Below are 18,581 nucleotides of genomic sequence, written 5' to 3' on the forward strand. Positions count from 1 at the left end.
CTACAACTTAGGACAACCAAAAGACTACTACCCCATCCTATATGTTGTGATCTGCACCAGAAGGTGCATTGGGTTGCTGTCACTTGCTCCTAGAGAGCTCCAAACTACTGTCACATGCTATAGAACTAATCCTCGGCAACTGCAAATCATATCAACAACCTTTCCTTGCTCTCTAACAGCCTCCTATTGTCTCACAATGGCTGAAATAGACTTCCACCAATCCCTAAAACGTTTTTTCCACTTGCATGGGCAAGTTTCGCCAAGAGGCAACCTTCTAATCCTATTTTTCAACATTATTCAACTTATTAAATTAATTTTTAAAATGTTAATTCTAAAAATTAATTTAATAATTATTCTAGTGCTCAAAAAATCAATTTTACTAACCAATACTTAAATTAGCTGGGCCAATTTGTCTTCGAAGTATCCCTGGCAATTATTGACCCTTACACCAGCATTAATTAATTAATTAATGCCTAGTCTCTAATGTCACCATTGACATTGATGGCCAATAAATTGGTCTAGGTCCAAATCTAATACCAAATACCACCTAGTACTTGTCAAACATAACTTATTACAACTTTTACCTTTGGTACCCACTACATCCTTAAGGTCCTTGGCATATTACTATAAAATAGCTGTCATGTATATCACATGTGCTAAACAACCTTGCACATTTGATTAATAACTTAATCCAATGTTATCGACAAGATGAAAGTATCTCAAAATTTCGCATCCCCATGACATCATCTATCTTCTTTGTCCTCATGTCATTGTAGGTGGCACCGGTCTATCCTTTATATAGAGAGAAAGAGTGAGAGGCTTGAAAGTTAGAGAGAGCACGGAAGGCTTGATAGATAGATAGCTTGCTTCAAGAGAGAGAGACCTAAGAATGCTTGTTGATTTGGTGTGGAAAGATCAGGGGAAGGAGCAACTTTTATAGGCTAGAAAAGAGTGTAGAAAAAGAGAGGCCCAAGAGTATATTTGAAATCTAAGTGAGCTAGGGTAGAAATGTAGCATCTAAGGCATAAGCACGCCCCAAAATTGCCACATAGGCTTAAATGGGTAGAAAATACGTAGTCGGCACTATTGGATCCATTTTGCAAATGTCTACTAGCTTGCATTTTGCCCTAGCTGCTCTTGTCATGAGAACATGTTTTTTTTAACCTCGCTTAATATCTAGATTAATTTTTAATTACATGGTAAAGTAAATGTTACACATGTGAGGTGTAATTGGGGTCAGAGTAAATTTACGAGCCCAGAATCCAAGGAAATCACAAGATGTCAAAGGCAAAAGTTGTTATAAGTTATGGGGTATTCATTTGGTCATAAGTATTCGTTGGTGATATAGTACCTAATGCCAATCTGATAGTCAAAGATAACGCAAAGACACTCAGGAATGGAGGTTGCCTAGCCAATTTAATTATTGACCTGTCAATATTTTTTTTTGAAAACTGAAATATTATTAGATTAATTTTCAGTATTTAAAGACTGAAAATTAATATTTGGTTATGGATAATGCTAGAAAAACCATTTGGGAAAGCTGCCACTTGTCAAAAATGCCCATTCAAGACTAAAAAACGTATTTAGAGGCTGGAGATAGGCATTTTTACTGCATTCAGTCTACGAGAGAGAGAAAGGAGATACTGCTAGTTTAATCTACAGTCATTGAAGGACCTTCTGAGGCAACCAAGGGCAATAGAAGACCAATCAACAACAGGAGACAGCATCTAGAAGCTATTGAGACACAACAGCAATAGTAAATGACTAACTTTCTTCAATTCTTTACAAAGAAAGTTTAAATTTTCTCTCCTTAACATTCTCTCTCATCTCCCAACCTTTCTATAGTCTTTCTACAGCTCTTTTGAACAGACCCAAAATATGTAATTATTTGAACTTTCATTAAAAATAAAATGCTTTCTTAGCGAGTTTTTATGTCCCATAAGCCAAACTCTAATTTGGGTCAATCGACTCATCTATGAATAGATAGACTGCCCACCATTCAGCCTGTCTCATTCTACAGGCCACATCAATCCACACTCTCTCCACTATTGTTAGTGCCCTATTTTAAGCCTCCAACCCAAATCCATCTATTGTCCAACCTCCATCAACTAACTACAACCCACACCTACGCATGTCCACTATTGCCTAGCGATTATTCCTCCTACTAGCAATTGCTACATCAGGTTCCTCTTTCTTCTTTGGCATCGACATCCATGGTTGAGAGGGGGTTCCTGACCTTTGTTTATATTCTACAAGTTTTGGTATTTGTCTTCGACATTGGCCTCTCTTCCCTGTTGTACCTCCCCTTTGCATTGTATGATCGTCATTATCTTTATTAAAGGGCACTCGAGCAAGTGAATAATTTCTCCTCAAGGAACATTGTCCAAGTGTTGGCAGCTACATGTAGCATTACTCTTTGCTTGTCATTGTGCAAAGCACCCCTAAGCAGATTCTAAGCTATTTCCACTAGTGATCTTTTATCACCTTACCATACTTATTCACCCCTCTACCTCTTCCTTTTTCCTTCATCACCAATACCCATGGGTGGTTGGGATAGCTTGAATGTTTTGTGATGTGATGGATCTAACCATCCCTTTCATTGTCCCCTTGGGCACAGTTAGTTGATATGACAAAAACCTTATTCAAAACAACCAAAAAAAAAAAAGGTTCAATCTCGTGCCATGTAGATCCTAGTACGCCACTGGGCAACCGAGACATACTCTTTGTCCAATGCCTTGACCTCTCTAAGGTGATCACTAGGGCTCCCTTGGTAAGAAAAACATCACCTTTATAGTCTTGGTAGGCCACTGGGCAACAAACATGCACCCTTTGTCCAATGCCATGGCTACTTTAGGATGGGATGCTTTGGGAAAAATATGGGCTCAAGATTTCTTTTAGTCCCATCCTAATACCAATTTTTCGCCGAAGAGGGGGTGTTGAGCAAAAAATGTATTACAAACTGATTAGCTCTTTTAAACAGCACCAAAACGCATAGTTACTAAAACTTTCATTAAAAAAGAAGCGCATTCCTAGAGAGTTTCTATGTCCCATAAGCCAAAACCTAATTTGGGTGGATCCACTCATCTATAAATAGACACATTGCCTAACATTCAACCTATCTTGTTTTACAAGTCACATCAATCCACACTTTCTCCACTGTTGTTGGTGCCCTATTTTCAGCCTGCAGCCTATATTCATATGCTATCCAACCTCCATCAACTACATCCGACACCTAGCACATGTCCACTGCTTCCTGGTAATTGTTCCTACTGCTGACAACTACTCCTACAGCCTCATACAACTGTGTTTTGAGCTCATCCAAGCCGTCCTACTGATCTGCTCCTTCGTCAACATCAGTTTGCTGCCATTTTTGTCAATGCAGGCGCATCAGCATTTGACTCACCCTTCTTAGCTGTCGCCCTGCTGTTTACAGCTTGGTGATCAGTTTTCCAGCCTCCAACAAGTGGTACACTACTATGTTTGCCAGATTTAATCTCCTGACTGCTGGTTTTAGGTTAGCAACCTGCTGCCCTTCCACAATCAGCATTCTTTCAAATCCAACTAGTGGTTGCAGCACTCGGGATCCATCTCTAGTGGACGTAACACTCCAACTAGTCTCATTGCTCTACCTTTAAGCATCTTGTACATTCTTTGCTCCATTTACACCATTGATTCATTCACTTCAGAGTTGTCCTTCTCTGTTTATGTTTACGTTTTTGTGTTTTGTGTTTGTGTTTTGCATTTTTGCATTATTGTTTGAGTTATTGTGTTTTAGTTGCACTCATACATTCTATGTTTTCTCTGTGCAAACCCTACCATATCTTCACAACTGGTGGTTTCTGAACTCCAGATTCGTCTCCAATGAACAACACATTCTCACACCTCTCTCAAATACTCCTAGAAGAGCCATCAAGTATTGGACAACTCTACCCTCGGGCATTACATACATATTCATTCATTTACTCATTGATTATTCAATATTTTTCATTCATTCAATTATCTTCATTCTTGAGTTTTGTATTTTTGCATTATGCTTATCTTTTTGCATTATGCTTGAGTTCACTATGTTTCAATTGTGATTGTACACTTGGTGTTCTTTTTGTCATGAACTCTAGTGTATCTCCGCATGATATCAGAACTAGTGCTCTTCTAAAGAGTATCCAGAGGCTATCGTGGATTGCTTAGTTTACTCTTGACTATACTACTCGTCACATGGTGACTCATGATGGCTCAAACCACTACATCATGGGATCCTCTAATGTTTTCTCAAGTCACTCCTTTAGTAGAGACTTGTTGAGGTATTATGGTCTTGATGTAGAGGACAGTGCTCCATCTTCTTCATCTACTAATCTTTCTTCTAAGGATCATTCACCGAAGCCTAACTCTTCTTTGTCTCACATTCCTTTACAAGGTACTTCTCAATTAGGGTACCCAACTAGCAAGACGATTATTTCTCAGTTAAGGGAAAACTATCCAGGTCCTAAATGCATCTATACTCCTCCTTCCATAATGCACAAATCAATTGTAAATCATCGTAGAGTTCCAAATTGTTCTTAATATGCATTTGAAAAAAACTCTATGATTAGATATGCTCCAAAAGGCAATCCTATATTGTTTGTTTCATTTAAGTATGAGCTTGATGCTTCATTCTCACATTTCCTGACATTTCCTCCCACTTCAAGTCCATATTTAGATTCATCCACATTAACTTTAGGACCGTACGCTAGACAAACTATAGGATATCTAGTCGTAGCACACATTGTCTTTGATCCATATTTAGGCTTTAGGTCATCATTACACACTCAAGTGTATACCCTTGTGCAACATGGTGCTTCGTTGCCGAGAATGCCACCCATGCACTATGCATCTCCCACATCCCTACAAGTGAGTCACACTTTGTCCTTTGGTCCAATCATGTGGAAAATAACCCTCCAGCACACTATGCCACCCTCCCTGGGTTGGTCAAAACCAAGGACTCCTCTTGTGTTAATCAATCACCTTCCCATTCAAGAAAATAGCGAGTGAAAAGGCATCCGCTAAACCCTTAGATAAACTTCAAAATGTGTTTCTAGAACAACCCTTTTTGTAGTGGATTAAAAAAGGTTTTTGTTTAGGGGGGAGAGACCTTGAACTTTACCTACCTATGTTTCCGTTTTTAGCTGATCGGCAATGTGTTTTAGTTCTGAGCTTTCAATTGTATCCTTTTGATTATACAATTACTAAATGTATTTTCATGTGTATCTCTTCAATAAAGCTATCTATAGAGGATGAAAGCAATCACACAAAGCTTCGCATTACTAAGAAGGCCACACATGCAGCAGATCCACAGCCAAAGTCAAAGCATGAGTTAGAGACTCAAGCAAAGATTACTTCATCACAACCTCAGCCAACAAGTCCTTGGATGAGGAGATGGTGCTCGGATTCTCAAATGATGCTTAGATTCTAGCACATGGGATGTGTCATATTGCCATAATCCACCATTGAGATTCCATGCTTCATCATTCTATGATGGCATGCAACACAGATGCACATGTGACATTGCAAACAGGCTATAGCTTTTTGATTACATGATCATTTATGTTGACACTCAATACTATAGTCCCAACAGATATATGTATCTTGATTTTACTTGGTACTATTATGTGTCTTGGTTCTTCATATCAGCCTTCGAATGATTCATGGGTCATGACTCATAATTCAGCTTGTTGTTTTGAAAATTGAGTCTTAAGTTCTAACATTTTGTTATTTTGAGTCTTAACTTTTAAGTCAATAATAACTAATCGTGTAATGATCATGTTTTATATAAGTTGCAACATATTCAACTTCAAACTTCATGAATTCAATCATGTGACATGAAGACTTGAAGTTTTGTGTGAAATTTGGGTAGATATTGATGTAGGCATTCATATATTTAGATACCTATGTATTTACTTTAGGGTAAAATCCAAAACTCCTCCCCTGTTTCCAAAGCTAGCTGAAACTCCAATTTTTGTCATTTCAGTTTCCCATGTTTTCGAAACTCCCCCAATACTATGCATTGAGGGGAAAAAGGCAGTGCAAAGGCATCACCAAGACCCTTAGATCCATCCCACCCTCCTAAACATGGACCACGATCCAATACTTTCAAGTTCAAAGAGGTTAGACATTTAATGTTATTGTAATGAGGGCATGGCCAAAGGGCTATACCACTTGAATTTGAATGTGGAGGCCCTAGTGAAAATGGAAAGATGTCAATTGTGGGACAAATTACAATACACAGCAATTGATGCATATTTTAGAGCCATTGAAAGCTATTGAACCTGATTTCGAAGGATCAAACAATGCAAAATCCTAATTCATAGTAGACAATAGTATTCAATGCATAGGTTGATCCATGCAATTACTGATTGGACACTTTTTGAGTCACAAAATCAGGATTCTCTGTGATCTACTCCCCCCCCTCTCTCCTCGTAAAAGGTAATTGTATTAATTACGAAAAAAATACAAGATTACTTGATTACAAGATACATGATGACACAAAGCCATCATGTGAAGAGGTTCTCTCTCTCTTTCTCTCTCTCTTTTTTCTGATTACAAGAGACACGAGGGCCCTAGGCCAACGTGTGGGGAATCCCCATAGTAATGCACTAAAAAGGTTACACCAATCATGGCAACGACCCAGAGGCAATTGCCATATGCCACGGATGCAAATCCTCCCGAGGGAGCAAGTCGGAGTGTCGGATGAGATCTAGCTGCCAATGCAAGAGCCCTTTAAGCCTGGCAATATGTCGCGGTACATTAGAGGCCGAATCAAAGAGAAAAGCATTGCGCGTGGTCCAAATGTGCCAGCATCCCCAATATCTGAAAAAGTGAAATAAGATCTTCACATGCAACTGTGGCGGTGTGGGGTACTTCGGGCGCACAAAAACCCAGTCGAAAGGAGTTAGCGAGGACCCCACCACCGCGCGCCAAATGTGCGACAAGAGTGACCAGATATTCTTGGCGAGCGGGCAAGAGAGAAAACGATGTCGGGCCGATTCCGCCGGTGTGGTACAGAAGAAACAATTGCCATTCGAGATGCGACGCTTGGCAAGGGCCGAGGCCAGAGGAAGACCATCAATCATCACCCGCCAAAGAAAGACCTTGCATTTGAAAGGTGTCTTATTTAGCCAGCCCTCCATCAGCGTTTTCTGCCACCATGACAGCGATTTCCGCAGTCCCCAAACAGTATTAGCTTTCTCACCCAGCCATTGGTGATCTTGAATGAGAAGATGATACACCTAATTAGTAGAGGCCTTTTCCAGACTCAGCCGGCCTGCAAGGTCCCAGTCCTGCCAAGGGCGATCCACAGCCAGGGTAGGAAAGGGTTGCCTACCCTGAAGCTCCGACGAAAGCTTTTCCCATAAATCACGGTATCCACGTGGGATCTTGAAGAGTCGCCTAGCAGTCCGAAACGATACGAGGACATTGCGAGTGGCAAGGGTAGCATCCGCAACCGACGTCACACCTAAACGGGCCATGCGATTAAATCTTGGTCTGAGCTGATGTTTATCTTCCCATGAAAGGAGTCTCGATACTGCCAACAATTCCAGCTGAAAGGAGTTAGTCTGCAAGCGGTCCCCTACTGGGTGCCAACGGGCCTTTTGGAGCAACACTTTCCAAGAGCCGACCAAGTGCAGTAACAAAGAGGAAGAGGGACTGGAAAAACGAGAGTCAGCATTAAGGACATGCCACCAGGAGGCCCGAAGCCGTGTGTTACCATGGCGGAGCCCGCTGTCCTCAAGAAAATAACGGGCTATGATGGTCCACGGGTGATGATCCACACACATGCAACGAAAAAGGGACCAACGGAGAGCTAACATATGAGTGTGTGCATCCAAAATAGCTCCACCACCCATGCGCTTAGGGGTACATGCATGTGACCATGAAATCCACGAAATGCCTGCCTGCAGTGAATCCTTCTTCCATAGCATGAAACGGATGGGATGAGTGAGAGCCTTCAAAGTAGTAGGCGTCCATGGCAACAAAGGCAAGAAATACGTTAGCATTGGTAGCATGATTGTCTGGGCCACTTTGAGGCGGACATGGAATGGCCACGCTTGCGACTTCCAATACATAAACTTCGCCGCCAGTTTTTGTGAAATCCACTCCAGCAGGTCTTTTGGCCGTACATCCACCCCCAATGGGTATCCAAGATGCCTGACAATGGAGCCACGAGAAACCACCTGGCCTTGCCAGCCTAAGGACTGTAAATCAGGCTCCGTACAACTAAGAATGGCTGACTTAAAGGCATTGATGCGAAGCCCAGAGGCTTGACCAAAGAGTGTCCAAACATCTAATGCCCTTCGAATGTTGTCCCTGTCCGCCTGCAAAATCATAAAGGTGTCATTAGCCAAAGATTGGCTAACGAAGTGCTGACCCAACGGAAGAGACAGCCCGGCCAGCTGAGCAGAGGCTGCCATGGAGGATAACATTGAAAGGACCGGGTGAGTCGCCAGGGCAAAGAAGAGAGGGCTCAAAGGACAACCCCGTCTGACCGAGCGTGCAAGGACAAATGGCTCTGTAACCCCACCATTAAGCATAACTCTGGAGGAAGCCGCAGCACTAATGGTGTAGATCAATCGGGACATCCGGGTACCAAAGCCCATAGCAAACATGAGATCTGCAATGAAAGACCAGTCCACATAATCAAACGCCTTTTCCAAGTCCAATTGAATCAATACCACTTCCTGACCGGAGTGCCGCGCATAGTCAATAGCCATTTGCACATTTAAGATATTATGCAGAATGTTGCGGCCCTTAATGAAACCATATTGGAGAGGATGCACAATAGCTGGAAGGTGCTTGTGAAGCCGATTCGCCAGCACTTTGGAGTAAATTTTATACATGGAGCCCATCAAAGAGATTGGTCGCCAGTGTTGCAGCTTTGACGGCGAAGGGACCTTTGGAATTAGTTTGATAAGGCCTTCTTTCCATGAGGAGGGCATGACCCCTATTTCCCAAACCTGCTGAAACATGACCACCAATGGCTTCACCAACTGCGTGGCCGAGGTCTGAAAGAATTCATTAGTGAGACCATCCCAGCCAGGACTTTTATCCTTCGGTAGGTGCAACAAAACATCCATAACCTCTTCCTCGCAAATATCCGCCTCCAAAGTGGCTTGCATATCAACTGGAACATGCTGGCGGACCAGATGATAGAAGACCGAGCGGGCATGCGTAACCTGGCTAGAAGGCGAGAAAGAAGAACCAAGAAGTTCCATAAAATAGTTTCTGCACATAGTGACAATGGTCTACGGATCAGTGACCATGCAGCCTTCCGAATCCTGGAGTCTGGTCATATTTTCGCGAGCCGGAGACGCATGCAAGGCGCGAAAGAACTTATGAGACTGGCAGGCACTATCTTGCAATGTGTCAGTCAAGTTGTGCAGCTTGGCCTGTTGATACGATTTCAACTGAAACACTTGAATAAGATGGGCCAACCGCCTCTCCAGTGACAGCAAAAAATCATCATCTGGGGAATCGAGAAGCAAGGAACAGACCAAAGCCAGTAAGTCTTCTGCTGCATGTCGACGTCGGCGGCAAAGCGAGGCATGATGGATCCCATACTGTCGAGCAACCCGCTGCACATTAGAGAGCAGCCGTGCAAATGAAGGCAAGCCCTCAGAGGCGAAGTCCAATAAGAACCTCTCAATCGACTGCTGCATATAGCCCTGGAAAATTGAATGCTTCAAATAAGAGGAGTTGAAACGTAAAGGGAGCCTATCCAGCAATTGCACAAAAGGTGCAATAGATTGTGCCCGCATCTCAAGCTGGAGGGGGAAATGGTCCGACAACGCATATTGCTGCAAGACCTTCATTTCCAGCATCTCGGGAAGAAAATCATCCCCCTGCATGATATACATTCTGTTCAGTCGCGACCAGGTAGTTGCATATTGTGCGGAATGAAAAGTAAACCCTGAAAAAGAAGGGTGAAGCCACGACCAAAGATCTTGCTTAAGTACGTGCAAAACAAAGGAACTCCACACCCGGCTTTCCGGCGTATCCATTACCGAATGCGCTGAAGTGGACTGAGAAGAGTCAACACACATATTGAAATCTCCCATCAAAAACCCCCTTCGGCCGAGTGACATGGAGCCCTGCAAAGTGGACCAAAGATCCCGTCGGGATGCGGGATCATTCGGAGCATAGAGGCCCAACAGCCATAAAATCTCTCCTTCAAATAAGACTTCGATCACCAGAAAGCGGCCCTGCACATCATTTTTAACAAGGACAGGCTGATATTTCTCATGGACAATCATCAGCACGCCCGAATAGTGCGTAGCATGGGTCCCTGCATAAAACAGACGGAATCCATGACAATCCATCACTTTTCCTGCTTCACCGTGACTTTTGTGCTCAACTGCACACAATACATCCCACTAGTTCTCATGCAAGATGGTCCACATGGCATGTTACTTATGGCGAGAGCAAATGCCTCGCACATTCCACGTGGCTATCTTCATGTATCCTCAAAGAAGGAAGTCAGGAACGAGGCGCCTGCTGCCTCGATTTCACCTTTTCCGCGAGAGCATCCAGGACACCCTCATCCAGAAAATCAGCCAATACTGCAAAAGAATTCTGGCGACCTGCTTTAGAGGTAGAAGGGAAATCCACTGCCTTGGGAGAGGGGCGGGGATAACGCCGATCCCAGGGTGTAATAACATTACCTTTGGCATCAAACGCCAGCTTGGCAGGTGGGCCTTTGGGTCCGTCGGTATAGACTCTCCTTGGAGACTGATTACGGGGGGCAGACGGGGCCGTAGGACGCGCAGCCTGCTGTGAAGTGGCCATTTCTTTCCGGCACGTATACGTGCGCACGGAATCCTGGGAAGCAGTAGGCCCAGGATCCGCCAGGCCTGCATCCAACTTTTTACCTTTTTGGAAACGTGCCTCAATCCAGTCAGTGCGACGGGAATCCACACTCAGGACCTGTTGTTTGCCTTTATCCATGACATGAGGAGACTGAAGGGCTTCCTGGGGCGTGGCATCAAGCACCATGTCATCCTTGGGCAGCACAACCTGCGCATCCTCCGCAGACGATTGCCTTCCAGGGCATTCGGCCATGAAATGCCCCAATTTACCACATGAAAAGCAGTGTCCCGCAAAGTTGCCCCATTTTAAGCGAAAATACAAAGGATGCATGCCCGAACAATTGAGGCGAAGCCACGCGGGCCTTTTCCTGGCCGTGTCCCATAGCATGCATAAACGGTTGCGGTTCAGCGCCCTGAGGCTTGGGGGAACCAGCACTGTTCCCACAACCGCCATCGCATCCTTCAACATGGGCCAATAGACCGCCGGACAATTTTCCACCTCCACCCACACCGGGCATTCGCGTTGAAGCAGACGCTGGAAGTCGGCCATGGGGCACCATGGCACAACATGGACCAAGCGGCGATCAAAGACTAGTGGCAACTTGGACAGGAGCTCGGCTCGATGCGTTTCCAATTTCAGCAGCACCTCATAAAAGCCGCGAGGTCCAAGGAAGATCTCCTCAACAGACTCCCCTTGCAATAAATGGTGCAACCACTGGCGAATATGCGAAAGCACTGGGATCCTGCCAGTGAAGAAAAGTATAACTGCACGGTCATAAAACACCGAGAAGGATCGCAAGACTGATTTGGGGTCCACCGTGGCTTCCAGCACATCATCCGTTCCCGCAACAGAAAAAGATTCAGTATTATGCTGGACATAATCGCCGAGCAGAGTATTGGCAAAGTCCAGCAAATGCTCCCAGTCAATTTCCTGTGAATCCACAGGATCAGAGGCCACTTGCGCATAGGAGCGTTCCGGAGGACTCATTGGCTCATCAGAAGTATGCTTGGAGCGTTTGCCGGCAGGCGGCAGTTCAGAACTCGGCGGCAACTCCTCCGTGCATGGCACCATATCTTCCGGCTCCTCTGCATCGGAATCAGGGCCAAGGGCTGCCACCGTCCGGTCAAGAAAATCCATATCCAGGCCAGCCATACTGCTGTCTTCGCACTCGTCCTGGCAGAGGGCGAGCTAGGTTAGGCGAGGTCGATCCTGCGCAGGGTCGGATTGCAGGTCCCCAGCTTCACGCAGGGTCCAGTCAGGCCTGCGCTGCCCTGGGGAAAGGGGCCAGGCGGCACGCAGGACAGGATGGCGAAGAAATTACAGGGCAGGGCGGCGCAGCACGCAGGCAGGTCAAAGACGTCACGCAAGGGGCGAGGAAGGGCGACAGGGCAGGGGGCGACGAAGGGCGCGCAGGGGGTAGCGACATGCGACAGGTCAGGGCGGCGCCAAGGGCAACCGACGCAGGAAACGCATCGAGCCGAGCTCTCTCTCTCTCTCTCTCTCTCTCTCTCTCTCTCTCTCTCTCTCTCTCTCTCTCTCTCTCTCTCTCTCTCTCTCTCTCTCTCTCTCGCACCTGCAGGAAACGACGGGCTGCCCTGGCCAACACGGGCGTCGGCGGCGAAACCTGCGCCTCCACAAGGAGGCGCCCGCGCGCAGGCGGATGTTTGCAGGCAGGAAGCAAGGACGACGGGCCAGACGGCGGCTGCAAACGGCTACGAACAGGCGCTGACGACGGCGGGCTTCAGAGGCAGGCGACGGGCCTGCGGGCGACGGCAGCTTCAGAGGCAGGCGACGGGCCTGCGGGCGACGGCCAGACGGCGGCAGATAGCAGCAGCACAGGTACAGGGGCGAGTCAGCGTCAGATCGAGCTCCTCCATAGCCGTCCGCGACCTCGCTTTCTCTCTCCTCTCTCTCTCTCTCCAATTCCAAGCCTCTCTCTCTCTCTCTCTCTCTCTCTCTCTCTCTCTCTCTCTCTCTCTCTCACTCCCCCCCCTCTCTCTCTCTCTCTCTCTCTCTCTCTCTCTCTCTCTCATATTGAAGCCTCGTCAATGAATTAAAAGAATTCCACTAGTGAATTTGCTTGTACAGCTCTAAATTTCTGCAAAATTTGGGCCTTCTCAGTTGTCTCGAGAAGCACAACTTCGAATCTCAACCATGCAACACAAGGATTTGCCGGAAATCTAAGGTGCAAGATCTGTGTTTAATGTAGTGGTTGGTCACGATGGTATTGCTCCTCTTGGTATGCATGGCAAGAATTTATTATGTGGCCAAGAATGCATGGAAGTATGGTCAAATGCATCCTATAATGGCTGGTGGAGCCGTATGCATCCAAAGAATGCATGGAATGCATGGTCAAATGTATCTTGCAATGGTTGGTGGAACGCAAAATCCCATATATATTCACATTGGAATGGTCCCAAGTATGCAAATGGGGATGTTTGGCAACCCATTCGGTGCTCTTAGTACATTTGGTGAATGAGAGATTGAGGCTAGTCAACTAGATGCATTGTTTAACGTTGGCCAAGCTGAAAATGCAGCAAACGTACCATCTTTGCAGCAATCTGAAACATAGTTATGGGAAACAAGGAAACAAAAAAAAAAACTTGCTTCATGCTTCCTCTATGATTTTGAGCTCTTTGTCACAGTGTTTGCCATACATACTGTGTTTCTGCAAACCCTACCCTTTCTCAACATGACCTAATACCTTAAATGTTTGTAAATCTCTCTCTTAAAGAAAGAAAACCTCATAGCTTCTGCTAGAAAAGGGAACAAGATGAGAGGAAGAGAACAACTATGTCTCATTGATCTCTGTGTGCTGGAATGCTCTCCTCTGGTCCCACTGATAAGGGCCTGACCATGACCTGAAAGTAAAGTGCTCTCCTCAGAACCATTGCCCTAGAAACCCCATCCTCAGTATGGTGTTCTCCAAGAACTCCTACTTTGAGTTCACTATATGCTTTCTATAAATCAAGAAGTAATATAGTAAGGTCCTTATTCCCAGAGTGTGATAGTCCAGCATAAAGCAAACACATACAAGCATGGAAGTTGAAATAAGTATGAACCTGTGCCCCCAGCTGAATCACATGGCCATAGAACTTTCACACATCCAAAATATTTCTATATTTTTAAGTTTCAACTATCAACTACTTGAGCACTGCAAAATATATCATTAACCTTTCTTCATATGCGCATAGGCAGCACAAAGTTCACATTCGTGCGACTAACCCTAGAAACAGCACATAGGTGTTTCGCTACAATGACAACATATAAATCATTACCATTTGCACATGTTGGTTCCACAAATCATACAGGTATGGTCCAAATAACTCGAAAAGGAGTTCCCATCCCAGCCATCCTCTCCAAAACACTTGTGCCAAAAGGCAGGGCCACTGGTGACACACTGACAACCCTCTTCATGCTCTGTCAAATTCTCTCCATGTCTTTCTCATAATCTAGGGGTCTGGTCATGGATCCAGCTTCCAAGCAAGGTTGCCTCATAATTTATACCACCTGTCAAACCTCCCAAGGGCCCTGAGCAAAAGAACCATTTGCTCACCCAAGTCCCTATATAGAGTGATTGGGCCACATGGTGCCGAAAATTTATGGTCACCCTGTCTCTTGCATGTGTCCTAAGCAAAGCCCTTACATGGTATCTGTACTCTGATCTAACTTCCTTCATTATGTCATACTCTGCCCTGGCAGAATGCAGCAGCCTCTACCATACGGAAGTATTGTTCCACTATCCAATGGTCAACAAGTGATAAAGACTACCTGATGGTGGAGACTAAAAACATTTCCTTCCAAGCTGACCAACCGGGAGCATAAATAGTCAGCATTCTGACAACTGCATCATCAACTCTCAAGGAAATCCAAAAGGACCTCCTTGGGACAAGAACACCCCAATCCTGCACCATCTGGGTTCACTGCTCTCCTATAAAAATGCAGACTCCTGCATAGATCTCTGACTTACCAATTGCTGCAGCCCAGCAAGTAAAGCTCTGTCATGGAAGAACTTCCTGCCGCAGTTGTATACACTCGCTGCTGAGTGGTGGTGCTGCTGAATCAAGAAGAAATCAACAGATCCTCCTACCAAGGCTCTATGCAAGTCCTGACTTACGAGGTTCCAATGCTGCCAACCACTGAATCCTAGCACATTCCACTAAAGGGTCCCCATGGAAACCATCTGAGTCACTCAGACCAGTGTGGCTTCTCTGCCCATACCTGCTTCAAAACAGACTCTGGCAAATCTCCTCTTTAATAACTCGAGCAACCTCGTGCAAGGGGGGGAACCACTGGAGTCTAGGGGATCTTCTGACTCTGACTCCCGAGTGAATTTCTGCCTATCCTCTCTCTCCTACAAGGGAGGATCTCCTGCTGCATAACCCAGACCATGGAAGCCACTGGCAACTGAGTATAGTCTCTGTAGGCAGGCCTACTCGGACTGCCAATCAATGTCTAACATCCACTAACTGGGATCCATCGAGAGCCTGTAACTCTCCCAAACCTGTAGCTCAGTCTCCTGCTCTGCATGTCACAGCCCATCCTCTCTTCCACAGATGAAGCGAATGAATGTGATGATCTAAACATTATGTTAAATATTGACATCATTAGTAAAGTCACTATCATACAAAAGCTTGCCCTGAAACTTAAGTGAAGAGACTCTAATACAATTTCAGATGCAAGGCAGAAGACTCTTAAAATGTCCAAATAGTTGAGTCATTTGGTCATTCAAAGAAAAGAAAATTAATCTCATTGCCTAGTTCTGCAACCCATAAAGTCGAATTCATAAAAAATGCTCAATGTGTTACAAAAGCAAATATCTCAAGTGCAAGACCAAAAAAAAACCTCACCATTTTCTGTTGTGGCAGTCTCATTTCTAAAGCTGCTGGAGTCTGTAGCACCAGCAGCTTGATCAGCCTGCAGATACATGCATCCAATACCCAATCCGAGTATACTTACTACAAAATATTGATGTTCTACTATCTAGAATACATATTCAACACCCCCTATTGACACATGTTCGTACCTCACTTACTTTCTCGGCCATTGACTGCTGTGGGAATTGTTCCTCCTGCAACCTTGGCTGTTCCTCCAGTGATTTCACATCCACATCAGTAAATGCTGCACATAAAAGAAGACAAATACATCATTATTTTTGCACCTGCAAATTGAAATTTTATCTCTTTTTGATTGTTTAAATGAAAGTTGCAGAGCTACCTGGCTTCCTGGCTTTCTGCTGCTCTTGTATAGTGATATGAGTTTCAGGAACTGGTGATGAGACTGGATTTGGGGTGACGTCCACAGTTGCTGTTGAAGCACCTTGTGGTTCAGTAGCTGGAGGAGGAGGAAAAGGATAGTTGAATGGCTTTGCTCCCTGTCCGGCAAAAGGACTAAAATCTTGTCCAGGAAATAGGTTCCCCCCTGGCCCTGCCATAAAGGGGTTGGCACCTTGTCCTGATTGCTGCATCATAGACTTGAAAGCCTGCTGCATCGCGTAACTCTGTAAATGCCAAACATAAGAATAATCAGTGCAAAAAGAATCTTCTTAAATATATTCCAGTACATCAACGAAAGTATCACAATGAACCACCCTTGCAATATGCGCTATATTTGACATTCAGGTTGGCAGCTCACTATGTTTCAACTTCTGTTAAAATTAAAATCAGGTGTAGCTAAAAGATGCAGCTAGATGTGACTAGAACCAACCATTGCTCAACCTTCCAAAATCATCCAACAACTTAAAGAGAAAACATGAAGCAACCTACAGCCCCTGCCTTGACATGCCCATGAAGCTAACTTTCCAAGCAACATAAGACACCTTATCCCTACTTTCACCACAAGATGTTGCTATGCCAAGGTCCAACATAACCAAGCATTATATGCATATTGTACAACTCTAATGTCTTTACCTTGAGAGCATGACATGTCAGACTTTCCAGCCATTAGACTTCAGAGTATCTTGGAATTCATAACAAGAATCAAAGTGAACATGTTGCAGAGTTCACAACTCTTACCTGAACTTTCCGAGCTGCCTGATGACACACAAATAGACACAATTAGCTAAGAAATTTATAGAAGCATTGGTTGGAACAAACTTACAACTAGCAATAATGACAGGATCCGATTAAAGCACATTCAATCGTTTTGAACCTTACCCATGAAAAGATAATAGAAATACCAACACCCACCCCAATCCAGAGAAGAGGTGAACCACTGCAAGTGAAAGAAAAGTCTTTGTAAAAAAAAATCTAAAAAATACAATGCAAAAAAACCACAAGTTGAAAGGAACCTACACATAGCAATGTAAGAAAAACGAGATTATCAGGCAGCTTGGCAGCACACAAGACCTACATTTGAGGTTGAGGTGGTGGAAAGGGTGAAGATGGCGCCACCGTAGCTGTTTGAGCCCTTCCATCAGCACTTGAATGGTTTGCAATAAACACAACTTTATTTAGATCTTCACCTGTCATACAAAAAGTAGTATGAATCCAGATACACCAAACTACAGATTAAGACTCAGAAAAAAGAAAAGGTCCGAAGAACAAACAGCCAGACAGTTTTCAAGTGTCAAAGCCCCTCTCAACTCTATTCTCCATATTGTTCCCATTCGCTATCAACACTTACAGCCCTTTAAACATCTCCTTTTTCCAGAAGAATTTTTGTTAGACGAGAATATTGAACCTCCTGCATAAAACAGTGTTGTGCTGCAGTAATCATCATGTCTAGAACACTTTTTCTTGATCAGACATCACATTGTAGGCATCTTGCTCGACCAACTTCAGTAAAGTAAGGAAAGATAATGTCTCAGCCCAGAACTTTGGCCCATGCCTAAATTTAATAAAGTAAACAAAACTTTCACATTACCGTTTAGTTAACTCGAATTACTTGAATGTGCACACAAACTTGCCGCATTAATCAATCCATCGTCCACCACAACTCATGCAAAGTCATGGCCCAACCCAAAGAGCCAAAGATAAATTGCATCCCCTTGATAGTAGCATCAATGCCTCTATGCCCTGCATACGGGGGTGCACGCATCGTAAGGAAACCATCCCTAGAAAGTATAGTGCTCATTCCATTGATCATGTAACAATAGATCGTAGGCTCTAGCAAAGTCCTCATCCTCTATATATTGTGTCTTTGTATCATCTAGCTCATGATGATCTGCTATAGACACCTCTACAAGCTGTGGATTCCTTCACTATGCATCAGCCACAACATTCTTTTTACCCTCAACACGCACTACCTAAATATGGGCATGGATAAAAGTTTGGCCCATCGCATATGCTTTTCACACAACTTGTGAAGTGTGTTGGATAGCATATGGCTTGGGCTATCAAAGTCTATTTCTTGTATAATCTCATATTAACTTCCATGAGAAAATCATTTCCACCTTTGGGTGTTCTTGTCTTTTCTTGAGTATGCAATTAAAACCTCACATCTTACATACAAACTAAGTACGCTTAGTCATCTCTTGAGTCTTGACACCTCAAACCCTACTCAAGTAAGCATATGGAACCAACTTATTATCTCTCTTGATCAAAACAAAGAAGACATGCGCGTTGAAAAGGTATGAGATTCCCAGAAATATCTGACATGAATCACATTCATCAAGAAAATTTTCAAATTTCAATGCAATCATTCACCACACTTGATCTCCCTTCAATAGAGTTTTTAAATTGACTTGATCCAAGCCCATATTATTAAGACCCATAACAAACATAGTTGCGTCACTTTTAGTTTCTATG

The 18,581-nt window shown here is 44.2% G+C and overlaps 1 protein-coding gene across 2 annotated transcripts in view; it reads right to left on the minus strand.

The window, feature by feature from the left end:
* The window catches only part of TIC40 (hydroxyproline-rich glycoprotein family protein), a 105,047-nt gene that overhangs the window by 42,450 nt on the left and 44,016 nt on the right, over positions 1-18,581 (minus strand). The window contains exons 3-8 of one of the 2 annotated variants that reach the window (XM_087692773.1): positions 17,185-17,296; positions 16,989-17,046; positions 16,848-16,865; positions 16,051-16,333; positions 15,869-15,954; positions 15,684-15,750 (exon numbers count right to left, since the gene is read on the minus strand). In XM_087692773.1, the coding sequence (XP_087548899.1) occupies positions 15,684-15,750; positions 15,869-15,954; positions 16,051-16,333; positions 16,848-16,865; positions 16,989-17,046; positions 17,185-17,296 (624 nt within the window). Of the gene's footprint in view, positions 1-15,683; positions 15,751-15,859; positions 15,955-16,050; positions 16,334-16,847; positions 16,866-16,988; positions 17,047-17,184; positions 17,297-18,581 lie in introns of both variants that reach the window. The other variant, XM_087692771.1, reaches the window with a different exon arrangement.

This window comes from Lygodium microphyllum, chromosome 14, assembly GCF_053477565.2.
Source record: "Lygodium microphyllum isolate KBCC chromosome 14, Lygodium_microphyllum_v1.1.10, whole genome shotgun sequence".
Classification (NCBI taxonomy): Eukaryota; Viridiplantae; Streptophyta; class Polypodiopsida; order Schizaeales; family Lygodiaceae; genus Lygodium; species Lygodium microphyllum.